The sequence below is a fragment of the Fukomys damarensis genome, unplaced genomic scaffold (genome assembly GCF_012274545.1).
Source record: "Fukomys damarensis isolate Sample0158 unplaced genomic scaffold, DMR_v1.0_HiC HiC_scaffold_13, whole genome shotgun sequence".
Taxonomy (NCBI): domain Eukaryota; kingdom Metazoa; phylum Chordata; class Mammalia; order Rodentia; family Bathyergidae; genus Fukomys; species Fukomys damarensis.
In genome coordinates this window covers 3832995-3855394 of record NW_022900925.1, presented here as the reverse complement: position 1 = coordinate 3855394, position 22400 = coordinate 3832995, and the positions used below count along the sequence as shown (strand labels likewise).

Sequence of the window (22400 nt, the reverse complement as noted above, 5' to 3'; positions counted from 1 at the left end):
GTTACTATATCTAAGCTAAAAAAAAAAAAAAGTAAATTTTTAAAAAGAAGTAAAAAAATCTTTATTGGAGTTTAGCAAATAAGGGATATTTTTATGACTAAGCAAGAAAGTCATTCTTCCCAAGAAAGAGGAGAAAGGAGTGGGCTAAGTGTCCTCCCTTGTCCTTTAAAATTCTTCTCAATCAGGTGGGAAGACTGGCCCTACCCCAAATCAATGTGGGCCATAGCCTTTGCTCCCTTCTGAAGTGCATGAACTTTCATCATCTGTTTTGTGTAAATGTTTTCCAGCATCTGTTTGGCTGTAGTGGGTTAGGTTATGCCCATTTCAATGATCTGTCTTCCTTTATTATTGCATAATTTACTAGTTCAAACCATAGATTCAGTTGGATAAGGGTGAAGATGTCACCAGAGGACAGGAAGAAGCCAAGAGAGAAAATCGGGGCAGCGTCTGTTGTTGGAAAATATCAGAACTGGAGGACTTTTTTAGACCTTCTCTGGTTCATTCTAATTCCCTGCTGCTTTGAGCTTAAGGGTTTGTTTTTAACAATCTGCTTTCTAGCAGTATCACTTAAGACCCCTACCCCAGCCTGGGAAACTGCTTCTGAAAGCCATAGATAGCCATTCCCAGGGGAAAGTGACCCAGCAAGGGGTAGGCTCACCTTCTAATATGAGTTTGGAGAGAGAAGACAGAGGAGGTTTTCTGTAATCTCAGGCTGGAGATTCGGATGTCCAAATACATGTGATTGTCCTCCTTACCTCCCTGCCTGAAGATTAGAAAGGAAGAAAACAGTCTGGTGGTCTTTTTTTACATTGATTCATCTTAGTTTCATGGGCTTTTTGTTCCCTCTTTGCATTGCTGGAGATGGAAACTTGTGAATGTTAGACACACTCCAGACCTCATGGGACCCTCCTTCTTAAAGAGGGATTTTTGTCTTAAGCCACAAACTTTGACAAAGGAGATAATCTAATACTAATATTTATTCTTCATCTGCTTAGGCTGATATGATCCAACATTAGATGATGAAAATATTAGCTGCATCTGTTAGCTTTTCTTTATCACATGAGTGAGTAAAGTTGCCTCTAGTTTCTTTTAAGTTGTCACACTTTGCTTTATTGATAACCTAACTGTATTTTATAACTAGCTGTTAAGGTAATGGTGTGCATGTGTGTGTGTGTGACTAGCTGTTAAGGTAATGGTGTGCATGTGTGTGTGTGCACGTGCATGTGTGTGTGTGTGTGTGTGTGTGTATTTAAAAACAAGAAGCATCCTTTTCATCTTTTTGATTATATTATATGTTATTTTCATCTTTTGAATATATATATGTATATATATATTTTTCTGATTATATATTTCTTGCCTGTGCAATTTCTAGACCATCAAGTCATATACTCTCACTCCTTTGTGGTGTACTGTTAGGCCTTTGGCTCAAATAGTAATTCTTAGATTAATCAAGCAACCTTTGATCTGCTGACTATACTGTACCCTTCCCTCTTCCCACCCTAGCGGCCCTCTGTATCCACTTCTGTGCACACAAACATCAGTGGACTAAGGCCCCAAATATCTGGTTCCAGAACTGTAGAAATCACAGAGTAATGGTTTCCAACAATTGCTGCACATTCAAGTCACCTAAAGATTCTCATGTTAAGGTCCCATGTTGGGGTCCTGATTCAGTCTGTTTGAGGCAAACATCTGGTACTTACTGAAAACACTGTAGGTGGTTCTAATGCAAAACCAGGGTGAAACTCTTTCATAGAAGGTGCACATGACTTTCCTCAAATAAGTCAAAAGCCTCAAAGGCTCCCTCCAAACCCACCTGGCTCTTAGCATCTTGCTCTGTGGCCCACCTCTTCAAGGCCACGAGGGTGCCTGTAAATTCACTGTGCTTGTCACACCTAGGCCTTAATAGATGACAAACTTGCTTCATCCATGAGGTTTAATAAAAAAGGCAGATCTTTTATGCTTTCTATCACCCTGCAGTTAGTGGTGGGCATATGTGCCTGACTAGTATCTCTAGGATGTCTTCAGGGACCCTTCTCATGAGTTATTAGCAATGTGTCTTTATTAGCATTGGATTGGACATATTATCCAGCACTGTCAGTTTCACAGCATCTATTAATGATATGGATGGACTTTCTGTGCTTTCAAAGAAGTAACCTTTCTTGCTCATGTGGCAAGGAAGGGAGGAGGGGGCCCTGCTAGGGGCCCTATTGCAATGATTGGTAATTTTCCAGGTCTCATAAAATGCAGTTAACAATGGGAATATGTGAACCAAAGAGGTTTATTGTTTTGAAATCTGACTCACATTTGAACAATTATGATCAGCAGAGATCTGATTAGCACCAAAATACCTACTATTAAGATCCTAAACTATGAGCGAGAGAAAAGAAAATCCAGGTATCTATTTAAAATGGAATCAGGGGTGTACTCTCTGTGTTCCTGATCACAGTAAGAAGAAATAAGGAGCACTGACAGACAACTCTGATGGTTGGAAGGAGATGCATCTGAGAAAAGAGTCCCAATTCTTTGACCTGTAGGCTGGTGACTCAGCTCCAAGAGAATCCTTTCTCCTTCAGCCTCAGTTTGTTCATCAGTAAATAGAGGATTACAGCACTGACCTCAAAAGCTTGTAGGGAGGGACTAAATCAGATAATGTATGTGAAAGTTTCTTTGCAAGCTTGGGAGCACTATATAATTATTAGCTATGCCTAGCTGTTTGAGAAACTGGCTTTCTTAATGAGCAGCTCAATTAACCTGCATGTTGTCCACATCCCGGAGGCCATCCTAGGCTGGAATGGGTGCAGGGCCTGTGCAAGGATATCATCCTCAGACACAACCTCATGCCTTCTCCTCTGAGCCACTGTTGAGCTCAGAGAGGCTTTCTGAGCATGAGAACGACGAAGTGTGATCAGAGAGGGGAAGAAAAGAAGGCAGCCCCAGGAAGCTGATGGGAAGGACTTTTCTCTGGGACCCGCTGGTGGCAGTGGGGTGGGGAAGAGGAGGGTAGAAGAGCAGCTTCGGGGGGAAAGGGACTTACCTGCAATCACCTAGAAGGTTGTATACCAAGCTTTCCACGCACTTTTCAGGCCATGCCATGTTTCCAACTGGGTGTGACAAAAATTCTATGTTTGGTCAAGCTTTAGTCTGGCTCCTTCCTGAAACTTCTTCCTGGCTCATCTCTGCATTTCCTTGTAGGATCTAGTTTTAGCAAAGCACAAGGCTAAGCCAATTTAGCAAGACTCCCTACCTTCCAGCTGTCTGATTACCCTCAATATCTGATGAGGTTCCTTACCCTGCAGCATCCCCCAGGCCATGTCTGGTCACCCTGGCCTGTCTTCAGCAGAATCCTGTTAGGTCAGATTCACCAGAATTCCCCTTTCACCAGGTGTTTCCTCCTGTTAATTTTCCATCCACTGACCCCACCCTCCCCCTGCTTACCCTGGCTGTATTTGGAGTGAAGCCCAACCTCTGGCCTCCCCTGCAAGACTCCATTGCAATGGGGCCAGGGATTTAGCTCAGCGGTTTGGTGGCCTGCCTCTCAAGCACAAGGACCCGAGTTCAATCCCCGGTACCACACACACACACACACACACACAAGGACTCCATTGCAATGGTTTCTATGCCTATCAGGATGGGACTGAATAAAGTTTTCATAAGTGTGATTTAATCACTACCATTGAGTTATTATGTTCTTTAACAGGTGGATCTCTAGGAGTGTGTTGGGGAGATGCTAGGTTCTGAACCCTATACTGCCTTGATGAGCCTTGAACTCCTGGGGAAAGGACTCGGGTGGCAGCTGATGATAGAGAGCCCAATGTGCGTCTCATTTCTTGCCCACTCATTGTCACGACCAAGTAGAAGGGAGAGTGGCCCCAGAGCTTGCACTAGAGAGGGGCTCCGAAGACTCTTTGTCCCAGCAGGAGATCTCTTGGCTCAATATTTTGCTAACGCTCCAAGAGAGTCCGGAGGCCGAGTCCCTTCTCACATGTGTGGACATACTTCTTCGTGGTCTCTTTCTCCAGAGTAAATGCTGGACAGTGGCTTGAGAAGCCAGCAGGTGATCAAGCAGGAAGGCTTTATTATGGCTGAGCTCCCATTCCCTTTCTATTAATCTTATGACATAGTTTCTCCATTCACAATCACCAGTTTAGCCTTTCTGTCAAGTTACCACCAGACCCTTCTGTGGGAGTGTTGAGGAAACATAGGCAGCAGGGCTCAGAGATGGAAGTGGGCCCCAGGCTGAGGTCAGATGCAGGGTTCTTGCACTGATCCTCATAGGGGACCCAAGATACCCTTCTGCTCCTCTGTGGGGTAGAAATGCTGATGTAGCAAGCCCCCTCCTTCCTTATACCCTTGCAGAAGACAATCGATAACATTTTTCTGCTGCTGATGAGGTGCTGGGCTGGGCACCAGGGTTGGCTTCACGTTCCTCTCCAAAGCTAGAGAGGAAATCTGCCCCTGCTCCTCTCATTGTTCAGATGAGATGACCGCAGCATAGACAGGATAAGTGGGCTGTTCAGAGTCACGTGCCTCGGTACATGGCAGTACTACGAGCCGCACCCTGTGGGCATATGAGGTCAGACTGGTTTTTTGTTTTGGCACCGGGGATCGAACTCAGAACCTTGTGCTTGCCAGGCAGGTGGTGGTGGTGCCACTGAGGTAAATCCCCAGTCCCTAGAACAGACTGTTTTTGAAGACAGACCCTTCCATTTACCCTCTTGCAACAGACCAGGAGAGCTTTAGGGATTGGATTTCCTCGAGGCACAGTGATAGCAACTTTGACTCTACACATTAGCTTCTCAGACTGTTCAGCAGCAGATAGCTTAACACCGGGGAGAAATTTAGCCTTTATCTAAGCTGACCTGCTTTTGAGAGAAACACAAAATAAGTTGAGAGCCACGACTCTAATCCTTGATCGCATTAGCCCAATGACACTGCCACTTTAATCTAAGTGGTTCGTGGGCAAAGTGGGTCAATCCAGCTTTGGTGCTGCAGGGACAGCTGCAAGTGCTGGGAAAGAGTCTTCCCGAGGACAGAGCAGTCGTCCTCTGCACCTGCTGTAGGCGGTGTGCTATGAGAAGGTGCTTGCTCTTCCCAGGGAATTGTCCTTTTTGGCTCATGTGAGAGATAGTTTTTATCATAATTTTTCCATATGTGCTCAAATCACAGTGTCAGTGGATTAGGCTAGTTTGAAGCCAGGAATTTAGACGGTTCCACTGAGAAGTAAGTATGTGGTCAGAAAGGATGTGGGGAATTGTCTGTGTTGTCATTGTCCTTGTCACCATTGCCGTTGTCACCCTCCTCTTCTTCTATCTCCTACTCTCTCCCGACTTGATATCTTGTAACCAAAGCCTCACATCATTAATTCGTGTAATCAGTGTAATTCTGAGATGCTACCACAAAACTGCTTTTTGGGCCAAATACCACGACTTGTATCTACTGTGGGTTGTTAACAGTAACCTGCAAAAGTCCACTGCTTTTGTTTAATGCTGTCACAGGTATCTTCTAAGTCGTCGTTGCTTTTCAACGGATTCTAGAGTATTTTCGAAAATGTCTAGAGTCATGTCTCATGCATGGTGTGTTCGTATGGGTTAGACTTAGCTGAGTTCCCCAGGTTTTTTGGTGCTCTGTTGCTTTTGGGAGAAAAGGCATTGTATTGGTGGGCACCGTGGTAGAAAGTCGGTACAACCTGGCTGGACCAGGGGGATGCTTGCTTTCCAGTACCTACAGCATATTTGTCAGGGCCTGTGAAAGAAAGGCTTACAGATAGTGAAATCTGAGGCCCAGGGGCTATGTTTAGGGAAGGCACAAATCCAGAGGCCAAAGTCATTTGTGTTTTGACATCCATGTTTGGGGCAATTCAAAACCTCAGTATACTGATACCCCAAATTAAATAAAGGAGCGATGACACCCACTCCAGGATCTTAGAGAAACTGTATCTGGCTCTTCTACCTTGCCTGAAAGTGCCTTCACATTACAGTAGATAGGGTCTGGTTACCATACTTTCCATGGGACGTTAATGTCCCTCCAATTGTAACATTCTGCTTGCATATTTACATGTCTCTACAACACTTCTCAGTGTAACAAGGAGTCAGGATTAAGTGTTGACCTTGACAGGAGGGGTGAAGGAGGCAGCACTTCTGATCCCAGATTCTTTTGTTTCCTTTTCACAGGGACCTGATGCCGAGGACCCTGGAGGGGCAGATCACCATGGAGAAGACGCCCAGCTACTTCGTCACTCGGGAGGCGCCCGCGCGCATCTCGGCCATGTCCAAGGACACCAAGCTCATCGTGGTGGTGCGGGACCCGGTGACCAGGGCCATCTCGGACTACACGCAGACGCTCTCCAAGCGGCCCGACATCCCCACCTTCGAGAGCTTGACGTTCAAAAACAGGAGCACCGGCCTGATCGACACGTCGTGGAGCGCCATCCAGATCGGCATCTACGCCAAGCACCTGGAGCACTGGCTGCGCCACTTCCCCGTGGGCCAGATGCTCTTCGTGAGCGGCGAGCGGCTCATCAGTGACCCGGCCGGCGAGCTGGGCCGCGTGCAGGACTTCCTGGGCCTCAAGCGCATCATCACCGACAAGCACTTCTACTTCAACAAGACCAAGGGCTTCCCCTGCCTGAAGAAGGCCGAGGGCAGCAGCAAGCCCCACTGCCTGGGCAAAACCAAGGGCAGGACCCACCCCGAGATCGACCGCGAGGTGGTGCAGAGACTGCGCGAGTTCTACCGGCCCTTCAACCTCAAGTTCTACCAGATGACCGGGCACGACTTTGGCTGGGATTGAACGGACTGTACCTGTGACGTTTATCATGTGGTTTATATATTACAAGAGATTATATGTATGTAAAATGTACAGAAATCTATTTTATAATAATTTATTTTTAATTCATAAGCAATTAATTCACTAAGCTGCCTAGCCACACTCTTTAGAGAGTTAGCTTCATGATCTGTTAACATTCCAAAGTGTTTAATTCTGATGTTTTGCTCTATGCCTCACAATTGATGGTGCTTCCATTTTTCCCCTTTCCCTCCCCATTATATTTAAAAAGAAGAAAAGCACAACTTGAGATTTTTTTTGTTACGGGTATTCAGCCTTCAGTTGCTGTCCCAGTTCTCTGGTTGCTGTCTGCTTGCGTCTGGGTCTCCGTGCTCCAGCTTCCAGTTTTTGCTTGCGAACCTCCTAAGAGCTCTGAGCTGCCTCCACTGTGCTATATTCTGAAGTCAGACCTCACATAGCAGCTTCCTAATCCATGTGTAATCATTTCCAAGGAGGGAGACTCCAAACCACCGTGCTGAGGGTTTCCCTCACCTCTACCGAGCATGTGGGGCACCCCCCCCCATGCAGTGTTGTCGGTATCCTTTTAGAGTTCGAATGACAGGGCCCATTTCCTTTAGCCTTCGATGTTGAAGGATGGCCCATCATCCCCTTCTGTCCTATCCTTGGTCCATTAACAGCTTGATGTGTGTGCAAATGTTAGTCCCTTTCCCAGGCCACATGCTTGGGTGCTGCTTGAGAAATAAAGGTGATCTTTTCTAATTTGCATGAGCGTGCACCGTGCTCTTTTCTCCAGGCAGACAGTTCTGCTGTGACACACCAAAGAATTCCATAGGCTTGCAGAGCCACTGGCACAAACCCAAGGAAGGCACTGGATATTGGGACCTATAGGGGTCAGGTGCATCTCTTGCCATCAGCATCTACCAAGCTGTGGCTAGGTGCAGAGCTGTTGCTAGGTGTAGGCTCACAGCCTCACAAAGGAGAAAAGACAAAGACTCAAAACTGGAAGGCAGCCTGGCAGAGGAAGGATCTCCCTGCATCCCAGATTGCTGTTGCTTTGGGATTTGTAGCGCCTCTCAGAATGACCATGTGGCCTGTAGATAATTCCAGTAGCAATAACGAGGAGTGGCCCTTTTAAAGGCATAAAAGCTAGTCCCATGTCCTGTAGTCTTTGGGCCAGAAACTTGTACAGCTGTCCTGTTTCAGCTTCCTGTTCAGAAGAGATGCCAGCATCGTTACTACTGTGCAGAAGGCTCTCCCCATCCCTCTGTGGTGCAAGTGCAGATAGGGATCATTTATGATGAGCAGCTGGTGGCAACTGGATAACCATATAGTGACATCATATAATGACTTATTTAGCTAATCTTCAGTTCTCTATACCAGAGTACTTCTGTTACAAAAAAAATTGTTATTTGAGCTATACTTTCCTCAAAGAACATGTGGGAAGATGTACTGATTGTCAAACTTGTGATATTTATAGAGGAAGCCTTTGTATGTTGAGCAGGACAACTTGACCGAATGGGTAAGAAAAGTTATATGAAAAGAGGAGAGAATCATTTATATCTAGAAACTAATCCAGAGATGTTACTGGTCTTTAAAGTGACATTTTGATAATCTGGTTTGTATTTGTCCACACACTTTAGCCCAACTCTTAGCAGCAAAAATATCTGGACAGGTTGAGTTTAGGGAGGAAGGTGAGCAGAGGCGCTGTGTATTCCCTAGGTGTTGTATCAATTTTATAGAGTGTTTTTATTGTCTTTACAAAATGATGTGGAACCTGCACTTCAGGGCAACACGTTATCATAGTGCATTCTCCAGTCTTGCTGCTCGGGTGTGAATGACACCCACATAAGGGTGCTAATAAGTTGTGCATTTTCTGTTTGGCAGGCTCACCTACAATCAAAGTGTGAACACTTCTTTTCAGTTAGAGCATAACCTTGCTTTGAAGTAAGGCAGTATCCAAGTCCTCCACCAAATCTTGCCCTGTTGACTTCCTGGCCACTCTCATGGTCTAACCGGACTCAAGATATAATTGGATTCATGGTGTAGACTTGCAGAATAGTCCGGAGAAGGTTGTGCAACAACCAGAGGAAAGCATGTATGAGCTTTTGCTTCCTCTTCAGGTCCCTGACCTACTTAACTGGACAAGTTTTGATTGTTTATTCCCAGCTTTACAATAAAACTGAAACAGGAAATGTTCAGATAGGAAGGTCATTTAGGCATGAACACTGAAGTGGCTCAAAATTCTATTCCAGGCGAAAGTCCTTGAATTCAAACAGATGTCGATAATTAGCACTGATGGAATAGGACACATTTTTCCAAGTAAGACAAATAAATGAAACATCACGTGCATCTCTTAGGCTGCGATAGATTGTAGCTCCTGATTGATCTGGGTGATGCAGCTGCTGGAGATTATCCCTTATCATGTGATAGTTATTACAGCCCTGCCTGCCTTCTTGGAAAGTCAGGCAGCACAGAAGATTGAATCTTGGGTTTCTTCCTCTGCTAGCCATCTGTAAGGCCATCAAGTTTAATAGTTTAGCTGCTAGAAGACAAACACCACGTCATGTTTTGGCAATTAATTCCAACACATGTTTTGGGTTTCTTTCATTTTAAAGAAAAAGCCCTGGTATTCACTGGAATGCTTTATTCTCAGTTTTGTTCCTTTCCTCATTTAAGAACAAGAAAAAAAGATGAACAAAAGAGAGGTAATTTCTGTCTGTCGACCATTTCCTTTGAGGTGTTTGTGTATAGTCAACTGTTAACAGAATAGGTAGTGCCTGGAAAGGTATTTTAAGACTATGTAATAAGTTCTTAATTGGATGATTGAGGAGGAGAAATTGTCTAATTCATGGGATTCTCTTTATGAGTCATTTTGAGTGGCAGATAAATTTAGACCTTTGGAGAAACACACTTACAGATGCTTCTGGGATGTTCTGGTAAGAAAGGAAAATGGAAGTTTCTAAAGAGTTGGGAACACTTTAGTATGTTTCTAAGATGCTGATGTGGAAGTCAATATTGTTTCTTTTTTCATTTTCTCAATAAGAATGTTTAATACAATTTAAAGGTGTGCTTAGATTTCCTTTCACTTTTGTAACATTAATTTATGACTGAGTTTCTTTCAGCCCCATAATCTAAAATACTGTGCAAATTCTAGCAGTGTGTCTTCTATAACCTGGATGTTAGAATAGCCAATATGTACAAAAAATTAAATCAAGTATTTTGTTCTATGTATAACACAAATTAATTTTACACAGAGAAAGATGTTTCTAGGAAAATGAAATTCTGGTAATTCATACTGTTTCTTTGTATGAACAAATAAAATATATTTTACCAACTTGTGGGGACTTTTATGTTTTACTGTATGGCAGATAGAGCAGGTAGTAACATTTTATTCAGTGCGTAGTTATGTTATCAGGTATTCCTTCAGAAATGGCTCACCCATTCAACATAGTCCAGGTTTTTCTTTCCTGAAACAAAGAATTGGATGACAAAAGCCAAAATGGTGCCAAAAGTTTATTTTAAATGCGAGGAGTGAAGGGGTAAGAAAAGGACTAGCACCTTAGAGCAAACTTGGGCTGAACAATGAGAGGAAAGGATCAAAGAGCATCCCGCGAGACACAGTGGACCGCTGTGAGGAGTCACCATAGCAGGCTTCCATTGTACCTCATCTCTTTTGCGTTATCCACATCCCATGGGAGCCTGCCAGGTCCTGGGAATGGCGTGATAATGTCCTGGGTTCTCGTAATTGACAGGTGCCACTTATTTCCCCAGACTGTTTTGCCACACCCCACCTCTTACATCAATCACACATGCGTATGCACAAAAAGTCACTCTTTGCACATTTATTTTTCAGGTTTTAGAGGGCCCAACCCAAAAGCCAATTATTCCACAAGTGTTTAAGATGAATTTTTTGTAAATGACTAAAGGCAAAAGAGGGAGAGAGAGGTTTGTACCCTGGAAGAGCTTAACCTCCATCCCCACATAGGGTCCAACAATACCAAGACCACACACTCAGGCCAAAGCAGGTGCACGAAGGCCAGTCACATGTCACATGGTAAGTGGGCTGTGGGTGAGCCCCTTTGGGTGAATCTGTATAGTAGCATTGCAGTATGGCCTTTTTTCTGTGGAAATCATTTTCTGTGACCAAGAGACAGAAAGGCACTGGGCAAGAAAATCTGTATTTTTAGTTTGTCTCAAACTGCCTTCTGTTTCCTTTGAGCATAGCAGCGCATCTATACGATTACTGCTTACTACAAATATTTGTATTATTGACTTAATTTTAAAAGAAACTTATGGTTTTAAGGGAGAAGCTATAATTTCTTGCCATAAAAAGGTGATCATAAAATACAGAGCAAACAAATGTTATTCATTTCTAGCTAGATAGTATAGGTGCGGTTTTAGCAGTCTTTGCCTTAGGCTCAATGCTCTGGCTGGCAAGACTGGCATCTAACTGAGCTATGCATCTTGACATGAAGAATGAAGGAGGATTGAAGAAGGAAAGCTTATATGGTGTCATTTAGTGTTGAGCCCATGCATACATTAAACACTGGGGTCCTTCCCTCTCCATCCTTTCCTGTAGCACTCTGTTGCCTCACACTTTGGGGACCTGAGAATCACACTGAGAGAACATCTTGGGGAGAGGCACAGAATTGGAAAGTAGGCTAGCCTTTGTGGAAGGAAAATATGACTAACATGGCCAAGAGGAGGCAAGTTGTTTAATTAGCATTTGGTTTTTAGAAGCCAGCATTTCATGGAGATGGGGCTCCTTCAGACCCAGGAATAACCCACCCAGTGAAATATGTGTGTGCCTTAAATGGTGACATGACTTTGCACCCATCCCATCAATTTATGATTTTTCTACAGAAAGGTAGTAAAATGGACCTAAAAATCTACTTATTAACCTGATGGCTCAGTTCAGAGAAGGTCAAATAATCAAATGACTTGGAGAAATATTTTAAAAATTCTTAACTTATGAACAAATCCTCAGTAGCACTGGAACTAGCAGAAAGAATCAACAGGTGGGATCTCATCTTATTAAAAAGATTCTGTACTGCAAAAGAAACCATCAACAGAACTAAGAGACAACCTACAATGTGGGGAAAAAATTTTTACCAGCTGCTCCTCAGACAAAGGGCTATTACCTAGAATATATAAAGAACTCAAAACAACCAGCCCCCCCCAAATATAAAGACCCATTTAAAAAATGGGCACCTGAAATGAACAGACATTTCTCAGACAAATAAGTCAAAGCAGCAAGTAAATATATGAGAAAATGTTCCACATCAATGGTCATTCCAGAGATGTAGATGAAAACAACACTGAGATTCCACCTCACCTCACAAAGAATGGCTGCTATCAAGAAATCACACAATATCAAATGCTGGTGCGGTTGTGGGGAGAAAGGAACCCTTCTCCATTGTTGGTGGGAGTGCAGACTGGTGCAACCACTATGGAAATCAATATGGAGATACCTCAAAGAGCTGGGACTAGAGGTTCCATTTGACCCAGCCATAGCTCTGCTGGGTATCTTTCCAAAAGAACTAAAAGAATCATATCACAGGGACATATGCACACCTATGTTTATAGCAGCACAGTTTGTAATAGCTAAAACTTGGAAACAGCCCATTTGCCCATCTGTTGATAACTGGATAAAGAAGATGTGGTTTTTCTATAAAATGGAATACTACTCAGCCATAAAGAACGAGAAATTAGAGTCATTTGTAGGAAAATGGATACATTTTGAGGACATACTCCAAAGTGAAATAAATAAGTCACACATGTGTAAATACCGAATAATTCTCTGGTGTGAAAAACTATAATACTACTCAAGATCTTAATGGGATAATTAATAATGTGAAATAGGAAGAAAAGGGCTAAAGGTGTAGGGAAAGTGGGAAGGGTAGGGGAAGGGGAATAGGGAAAAGAAAAAAATGTGAGAAAATGAAAAAAATGGAATTAAAGGGCTGGTAAATGGGGAGGGGAGAAGGGGGTGAAGGGAGGGCATGGACAAGGGGAAAAAATGAGAACCAAGACCTGGCATGTAAAGGTACAAGATCCCAATGATGAATGTAACTGTACTGTCTACCTAGAATGTACCAATAAACTCAATTTAAAAATTTCTCAACCCAACAAATTTACAGTTAGCATTTCTAGAGGTTGAGGCTCTGGTATAGACAAGTTGGACACCCCAGTCCAAAAGTCTGAAATCTTAATTGCTCCAAAATCCAACTCTTCTTGACCACTGACATGTCACAAGTGGATAATTCCACACGTGACCTCATGTGATGGGCTGCAGGCAGTACATAAGCCCACTAATACTTATACACTAAATAGTGTATAAAATTACCTTCAGGCTGATGTGCATAAGGTGTATATAAAACATAAATGAATTTCTTTAGATCTGGGTTTTATCCCCAAGATACTTTATTATATATGTGCAAATATTTAAAAGTCTGAAAAAAATCCAAACTCTGACACACACCACTTCTGTTCCCATGCATTTCAGATGAGGGATACTCAGCCTGTATTTCAAAGGGCCTCCTGCAATTCTAAAGCACAAACAAGGCTAAGAGCTATTGGTTTGCAATTCTTCCTGATACACATCAGTATCACTTGGAAACTTGATAGATATGAGAATTCCTCAGTTGTACAGAATCAGAAATGCTGGTTCCCTGGTTAACAAGCCCTCCCAGTGATTCTGATTGACATGAAAGTTTGAGAACCACTATGTGAGAGCATAGATTTCATAGCACTTTAAATCTAGAGACCTGGGATTCATAATTAAGTATGTTTTCTTCTGTACCATGCTTTTTTGTCAAAAAAAAATCAATCATTAAATAGTGGACCCCTTATAACTCTGGATCCTTTTTAAGATAAACCCTCACATAGTAGCTATTGCAGTATTTTGCACAGTGCCAAGCCCACCTGGCCTTCTCTGCTGGGCTGTACCTCTATCATCAGACATGCCCCCAGCTGTCACCAGGATGTGTTCACAGAACTACATGAAACTGGAATGCTAGACATATAAGGGATTTTTGAAAGACATATAAACTTCTTTAAATCCCTGATTTAATCTTACTTTCTAGTCAGTCCTCAACAGTATATCCCCAGTGATCAATAATTATTTCTTATATTTCACATTTGAACGCATTGCCTAGCAAAATACAATAGTTGGTCATTCAAGATGACAGAGTCTCCCCGTGACAGTAAGCTCACCTCTACCTATAGTTCTGATTACTGGCATCTAGTTTCCTTCTTTTCTCCATTGTCATTAATTAATATTGTGCACAAAAGACAGAAAGATACTCATTGATTGCACAAAGTCATTTGTCGTTCCATCTTTGGGCATATAGCTTGCGTTCCCCACTTGAGAGCATGGATGTTTTTGCTCTGATCCAATAGAGTATTTTCTGTGAGTTAAAAGTGGCATTAGAACCTCAGTGTATAAGGTTTCCTGAAAAAGGTGAATATATAGAATTAAATTTTCTCCCCTGTGGGAAGATTAGTCTTCTAAATTTTTCCTTTCGGCCCCCAGCACTTCCTGTTGAGCATCTCCCTTGTTGTGTAGAAGCTGTTTGTAATTCTTCCAAGAATTCCTGACTTCTTTACATGCTTTCTGTTGCAATATATTCAAGTTGAGAAGAAAGGGTAAGGAGCCTCTTTGGAAGCAGTAAAGAACAGGAAGCCTCCAGAGATTCCTGAAAAGAGAGGCACAGAGTGTTTACAGAACCGTCCACTGGCTGTATTTCCTGTGAGCTGGAGCAAGAATAGGCTGAAATTAGAGGTCGATTCATTCATTCCATATTTTACCAAATGCCTACAGCTGCTAGGAACTCAACTTCCAAGGCCCTCAGCTGATTAGATGAGGCCCACCCTTCAGAGAAGATCTTTCCCACTCAGTTTGTTGATCCATATGTCAATATTCTGCAGAAATACCCTCCAGACACACCAGAAAGCATGCTTTATTAGTTCTCTAAGCATTTCTCAATCCATCAGGGTGACACACATCTGTGATCGCAGCACTCTGGGGGCCAAGGTGGGAAGATCATAAGTTCAAGCTCAGCCTGAGCAATTTAGCAACTTTGCAACTTTTTAAGACTAAGACCCTATCTCAAAAAAACAAACAAACTGCAAAAGGGCTGGGGATGTAGCTCAGTGGAAGGTTCTGGGTTCAGTTCCCAGAAACACATTCAAGCTGACATCAGAAATCAACCATCACTCATGGGGAACTGGACTAGGAATACCTGGGCTGATATAGGTCAGGGTAGGGGGAAGGTCAAGTCTTCAAAGATGGCAGGATATAGCCAGGTGATTAGATAGACGAAGGGGGAGAGCATCAGCAGTAAAGATGAAGATGGGTACAGATTCACTCTGTTGGGAGCTGCAGGGCATTCCACTGAGCTGTAGCTTGGAGTGTGGGGGACAAAGGGAGAAGGTGGTTCTAGGGGAATAAGCAGAATATCAGATCCTATTGTGGGCAAAATCACAACAACATAGCTGATTGTGAGGTGCTGTTCTGTCTCCACTGGCCAACTTGAGATCTTGACTGGGGCATTTCCACATGCATTGTAAATATAACAGGCACTGAATAAAACTCTTTGGGCTTCTTTTCTAAATCTTTCCCCTTAATATCTTCTGCCTGGAAGTGCTCAAGCTAGAAAACATGGAGTCATTCTTGACGTCTCCTTTTTCCAATCTCCTCACATTCAGTCCTTCACTAAGTCCTGTCTTAGTGAAGTGCTAAGTCCTACTTACAGAAAATCTCCCAAATACACAAAATCTGCTATTTCCCTGCAAATTGCCACCAGACACAAGCTCCTTTGTCCTCCTTTCTCTCTCTAATCTGTTCTGCACATCGAAGGTTAGGAGAGCTTTAAAAACTCTCATGAACTGTGCATTCCTGCTGCTAAAAGCCCACATGTAGCCTCCCACTACATGTCAGATGGCATCGGTCTGTATCCTCAGCTACTTGGGAAACTGGATCAGAAGGATCAGGAGTTTGGGGTCAGCCTAGGCAACACTGAGAGATCCCTTCCCCCAAAGATGTAGAGAGATAAATCTTAAATCTTTCACTTGTTTGGAAGTTTCTACTCAGCCTTATTTTGGACCTCTTACCTTGGGTCTCCATTTCCAGAGACAGTGGCCTTCCTGTTCCTGAAAGGAGCCATGTTCTTTCAGGGCGTCTATTTCTCTCAACTCCTTGCCCTGCTAAGTTATATTCTGTCCTACCTCAACCTCCCCTCTATGCTCCTGACTTCCTCCAGGAAGACTGTCCTAACTCCCATGGCAGACTGCTACCCCAAAAACCCCAGTTTTCACATCCTCAGTAGCCCTCTCCCACTCTGACTCTGCTGGGCCTGTGACAGCTTTGACCGCAGACCACAACTCAAAACATCACTGCGCTCACTCCAGGACAAGCCATGCTACTCCTTCCTCCCTTGTGGAATGTTCTCACCTGGAGATACTCCCTTTTGAAACCCAACTTCTATGCAACGAGAACCCCAAACTCTGTGGAGAGACTACCTGTAGGCATTTTGGTCAACAGCCTCAAATGAGCTCCCAGCAACAGCTGCACCCAGTGCCAGCCATGAATTAGCTCCCTTGAGTGCTCTTGTCCAGTTGAGCCACCAGCTGACCACAGCAACAGTCAGTATCACGGGGAACAAAAACCACCCAGCTAAGCCCAGACAACCAACACAATGGGGGGGGGTCATAACTTTTTTTTTTCCTTTTGAGCCACTAAGTTTGGTATGGTTTGATATTCAAAAATAGTTCTGTGCCCTGTAGGGAAATTTCAGGCAATGACAAACAGAGTATGTGGTGGTAGCTCCACAAGGTCATAATGACACAGAAAAGTTGCTATTATTTAGTAATATCATGGCCTTCCTGATGTTGTAAGGCCACATGTGAATTGTGTATTTGGTGACACTGGTGTAAGCATACTTACTACACTGCCAGTCGTATAAAAGTATAACACATACAATTACGGCCAGTATGTGCTGCATAATGATAATAAATGGTTAAGATACTGGTTTATGTATTTACTGTAGTACATTTTATTATTAATTTAGAGCATATTCCTTTTACTTATAAAAAGCCACTTACTATAAAATAGTTACGCTGGCAGTGGCCTCATACATCTCATGGTCATCGATGACTGAGAGATGGTTACATCTCGAGCCACAGGGAGGGATCGACCTGACCTGTACTACCTAGGTTTGGACAGCAGCACGCTAAGGTATTTGTACAACAACAAAATCACCTGACCACACAGTCACAGAAACTTTCCTTGTTGCTAACTGATACACAGTGGTAATGGGTAACGGGAGCAATCCCCAACCTAAGCTAGCTTCTACTCTTAGTTTAACTGGGAGAACCTAATCCTCTTTCTTCATAGCATTTGTCACAATTTGTAGTTACGTTGTATTTGTATGTTTGCTTATTGTTTTTCTCTAGCACTAATCTGCAACCGCTCACAAAAGAGACCACAACTCATAATTGGCAAGAAAGGGAATTTTAGTGGCACCTTGTATATAATTACCTGTTGAATGAAAGAATATGGGGTTTGGGTAAGATCCTGAGGGCAAAAGGATAAGAGTGTTACAGATGAGAAGCAAGATAGATTCAAGTGGAAGGAAACAAAGTGATATTTTAGAAGATAGGTTTTTTTTGTTTTGTTTTTTTGGTACTGGGGATCGAACTTGGGTCCTTGAGCTTGCAAGGCAGGCAGCAGAACCCCTGAGCTAAATCCCCGGGCCTAGAAGCTAGGTTTTAATGAGAGTATTGTACTGTTTGAGTTTTTCCTATGGTTAAGAAATAACATTGACTTTGGATTTTAACCAAAGGCTTTGGGCTTGGGATGGGTAAGAAAGGATGAGACAAAGAAAGTTAAATGTGTGCATAATAGAGGGGGGTGATGGTACATGCTTATAATCCTAGCATTCAGGGGTCTGAGGCAGGAGGTTTGCTGTAAGTTCAAAGCCAGCCTATTCTACATGGTGAGTTCAAGGCCAGCCTAAACTACAAATCAAGACCCTATCTCAGAAAAAAAAAAAGGTGTATGCATTGAAAAGCAATGCAACATGTGACTACCTTGGGCAGAGAAAAAAAAAAGATTTTCGTTTTCTTACAATATATTCTGGAGGTAAACATTTAAGGAGACCTACATTTAAGAAACCTATGTAAAAGGACACACAGAGAAAATTGATTCTAAAAATGTTCTCTAGGAGACACAGGGGAGAGGCAGGCTGGGTTCCAAGGGGTGCATGGGAAGATTGCCTGTGGTGGAGAGAGAAGCACTTAGGTCTATGTTGTGACTGCCTAGATGTCCTGAATCAATTTCTTGTGGTTACCTTTCATGATCCTTTTGACTTTGAAGAAGAGCCAGAAGTCACACAGTGCCACTTCTCATGAATAAGGTGGATGAAGACACATTGCAACGTTTTTTATAAGCCTGCCTTTCCTTTGGGTGACACTTGGCAGCAGCATTTGCAATATTTTTTTAATCACACGTCATAAAGGCACTCAAGAAAAAGAGCTTCCAGAACTTCTTGGGGAAGTGGCAAGAATGACAGGAAAAGTATGTTTGAAGCAAAAGGGGGTGGTTTGAAGGGAACCAGTAGCAATGTATCTTATTGAAATAGTTTTTTAAAAAAATTTAAACATCCACTGTTTATTTCTATATCTGGGAGACTGGGAGATAGCACTTTGAAAAATCTTTTTGGGACATGAAGTTCAACCCACAGCAAACTTGACATTCAGTGTAAGTTGTCACAGGGAGGTGCTCAAATTTCCTTCCCTTGTGCAACCCTCAAGCCAACAACTGGTGGCCTTGTGTCCCTTTATAGTGGAATAGCAGAGACTCACCTCTGCCTTGGGAAACCAAGGGAAGACTTGGAAAAATTGCATGAGAAGGAAGTGATATACTACTAGGAGTGAGCCTCAGAAATTAAAGATAAGCATATACTTCCTACAGTTATGTTCTAGTTATTTTAGTTGGTTATGAAAGAAAAGCATGAGCTCAGAAGACTGGAACTTGAGGGATGCTCAAGTTACAATCAGATTAACACTTTGGAAAATGATGCTAGCAAGCATGGGGAAGAGATTGAGGAATTAGGAACAGATGCAAAAGGGTCAGTTAGAGACTGTTTAGGGGACCCCAGTGAGGGATGATGGTGACCAGGATGTGGGAACGGGCTGGTAATATACAAAGAGGAAAACTTTACTCTGGCTTAGTTTTGAGGTTTCAGCCCATGATCAATGGCCCTGTTGGTTTTGAGTCTGTGCCGAAGCAGTGCATCGTGTCGGGCACATGTGCCAGAGCAAAGCCTGTTCACCTGATGGTAGGGGTGAAGACCAAAAGACCAGTGTCCTACAGATGCCTCGAAGGGCAGCCCCCAGTGATCTAAAACTAGACCTACTACTAGGCCTCACCTCTTAATGGTTTCCGTCACTTCCGCACCAAGCTGAGCTGAGGATTAAGCTTTTACTACATGGGCCTTTGGAGAACATTCTGGATCCACACCATCACAGGCCCTTAGCACTCTGGGCAACTCTGAACAGCACTTCTAATCTCTGCTCCTTTCTAGCCATGTTGTGAGGCCAGCTTTGGCAAGTTGGTACTTTGTAGTCCTCATCCTGCTGCCTGGCTTCTTTGTGCATCCTTGGCCGTGGGTCCCCCACTCAGCGCTCTTGGGCATTAGCCGCTCAAAGACACCCTGTCCTATGGCACCCCTAGGTGTCATCTTGCAACCACGGTGTCTCCTGCATCCCCTCCCCACTGTCCCCTCAGCAGGTCTCACTCTTGCTTTCACCTCCCACCTCTGAGGGAACTGTGGAGAGGTTGTGGGCAGGAAGTTTGCACAGCCACTGAGGTGTGAAGAGATGATGCAAGTGTCGGGTTGATTTGTGACTGTGAAAGTGGAAAGAGAGCTGTTCAATCTGAGGTTTCACAGGAGAAGCAGTGGGCCTCAGTGACGACCAGGAGGCATTTTAATGCCTCACAAATGGGCATTCTGGATAAATTGCCTTTATTGTGCAAAAGCAAATGCTTCCAGTAGGCTCCTTTTTTACATGCAGTTTTGCTTCTTACCAGCCTTCTATTCCTCTGTGTCCTTCAGTCTTTATAGCCTAGCTCAAACTCTATTTCTTTTTAAAATTAATTTAAATTGTATTGAAGATTCAAATATATACATGTCTCCTTCCTTTGAATGTCTGCTATGTTTCCCCTATAATATACTCTTCAGCATTTTTCAAAGAGAGAGAGAGAGAGAGAGAGAGAGAGAGAGAGAGAGAGAGAGAGAAAGTTGTCCCTTGGTCCCCCGTCCCTCAGTATCAGCATTCCTGGGTTACTGGTTCCAGTGCCCCTTGTGAATACCAAAGTCTGCAAGCACCCACAGCCCCTGTAAGAAATAGCACATTATTTGGGTATAACTTATCCATATCTTCCTAAATGCTTTAAATTATCTCTAGATCACTTATAATACCTAATACAAAGTAAATGCTTTGTAAACAATACTGTATTGTTTGGGGAATAAGGACAAGAAAAATTCTGTACATGTTCAATACAGATACTTTGTCAAACATATTTTCAATCCACAGTTGGTTGAATCCCAATGGACACAGACACAAAAAAGTAAGTGTGTATACAAAATGATTTACTAGGAAGCATTGGAGAATTCTGTTCCATCTGCAAGCTTGACCCCCCAGGAAAATCGGTGGTATAGCTATAGTCCAAATCAGAAGACCTGAGAAGTGGGGAATTAATAGTGTAAGTCCTAGTTTGATCCTGGAAGTTAGAACACGAGGAGAATCAATGTCCAAGGACAGGAGAAGATGGATGTCTGCAAAGAGCAAACTTCCTGTACCTTTTTGTTCTATTTTGGTCCTTGACTAATTGGAAGATGCCCATCCACATTGGTGCTCTCAGACCTTCATTTAGTCTATCAACCCAAGTGCTAATGTTTTCTAGGATCAATATATAGACACAATGAGAAATAATGTTTCACCAGCTATCTTAGCATCTCTTAGCCCAGTCAAGTTGATACATAAAATTAACCATCACAGAAATGCAGTACAACTAATCATATCTGCACTATATTCTCAGAGATAATTTTATATTTAAGGGATCGTGTAGCCCTCTTAAACACTGCCAAGACCCACGTGATGTCACCTTGAACGGCCTACTTCCAGGCCCTTTGTCTCTGACCCCACCTTCCTACTGTCCACCCTCCACAGACTAGTTAAGATTTTTCTAATCTGAGGTCAGAAATATTCTTTGGAAAAGAAGGGGCCCGACCATTTGCAGGAAATTTAGTTTCTCATAATGTGAAGTCACACAAAATCTGTCCCGATCTGGTCCCTGCTTGTTGTTTCTTTTCCCTTTTTCTTCTTTTCCTTAACCTCCACCCATGCTCATAGTTTACGTTATGGTGACACTGATTGTCTTTTGGTTCTCAGTAAACAGCAAGTGCTTCTCCAGCTTTTCACCTTTACAGGGGTAATTCCTTCTTTCTGAAATTCTTTCCCTCCATTCCTTTTGTTCTTTTCTTTTTCCACATTATAAAATTTCTAGAACATGCACCCAGAAATATATGTAAGACATCTATAGATAATTTCGTAGCTGATTTATATTCACCCAGGTAAGAAGATAGATCACCACCAGCACCCCAGAAACTAACTCCACGCTCCTTTCTGAGGGCAAGCCCTCTGGAGTTCACTATTACCTTAGCAACTGTGACAGTCATTTCATGACACTCTCAGATTTTGCCCTGTGACTATGGATTCCTACGCATAGGATTAATCTCTATTTTCAAACATTATATGACTGGAATCATACTTTTTGTATCTGTATTCCTCACGTTGCATAATGCTTGTGCAAGTCTTCCATTTCATGGGCTAGCTGTACTTCCTCCCTATCCTCTCGTGTATAGATAGCTTCCTGTTCTATGAATAGATTGTGTATGATTGCTCCCCATAACTGTTAATGGAAGTTTGGGTGTTTTCTTGATTTAGTCTTTGTACTGTGTATCAGCCACTAAGGGAAGTTCATCTTCCTACAGTTGAATGTAAGACACATAGAAGCAAGAAGTCTATTTTGTTCGGCGTTGGATGCCTAGCGACTGCACAATGACTGAAACATAGTAGGCACTTAAGATTTATGATAAATATAGGGAGGTTTACTGCACAAACTATCCTGTCCACTGAAGTATTCCTCAACTGTTTCCTTCTCTGCAAAGCCATCAACACCTCCTCCATTCTGAGTCTCAACAACAATGATAATAATAACTACAGTTGTTGAGTGTTTCCTCTGAGTTGAGTGTGTGCTAAGCAGGTGTGTCATCTCATTTAACCCTCCAAAACTTTCATTAGGTGGCAGGTGCTCTAGGTTAGCATAACTAAAACACTTGTCCAAGGTCACACAGATAAGAAGGTCACGAAGGATTCAAAGAGGGGATTGATGGCTCAGGCTCCATTCTTCCTCCCAGCAGCACAGACTCCCTCACTTTTGTCCACAGCATGTTCAGGTTGGCCTACCACAGTTTTAACATTAAAAAAGGTCGAGGGCGTGGTATGAACCACAATCTGTCATCCCAGATCCCTGGGAGGCTGAGACTGGG

The 22400-nt window shown here is 43.0% G+C and overlaps 1 protein-coding gene across 2 annotated transcripts in view; it reads left to right on the top strand.

Annotated features, from left to right (window-relative positions):
• The window catches only part of Hs3st3b1 (heparan sulfate-glucosamine 3-sulfotransferase 3B1), a 41649-nt gene extending 31597 nt beyond the window's left edge, over window positions 1-10052 (top strand). Inside the window, exon 2 of one of the 2 annotated variants that reach the window (XM_033762777.1) lies at window positions 6171-10052. In XM_033762777.1, coding sequence (XP_033618668.1) covers window positions 6171-6789 — 619 coding nt within the window. In that variant the 3' untranslated portion in view covers window positions 6790-10052. The remainder of the gene's footprint in view (window positions 1-6170) is intronic. The other variant, XM_033762778.1, reaches the window with a different exon arrangement.
• The last annotated feature ends 12348 nt before the right edge of the window (window positions 10053-22400 follow it).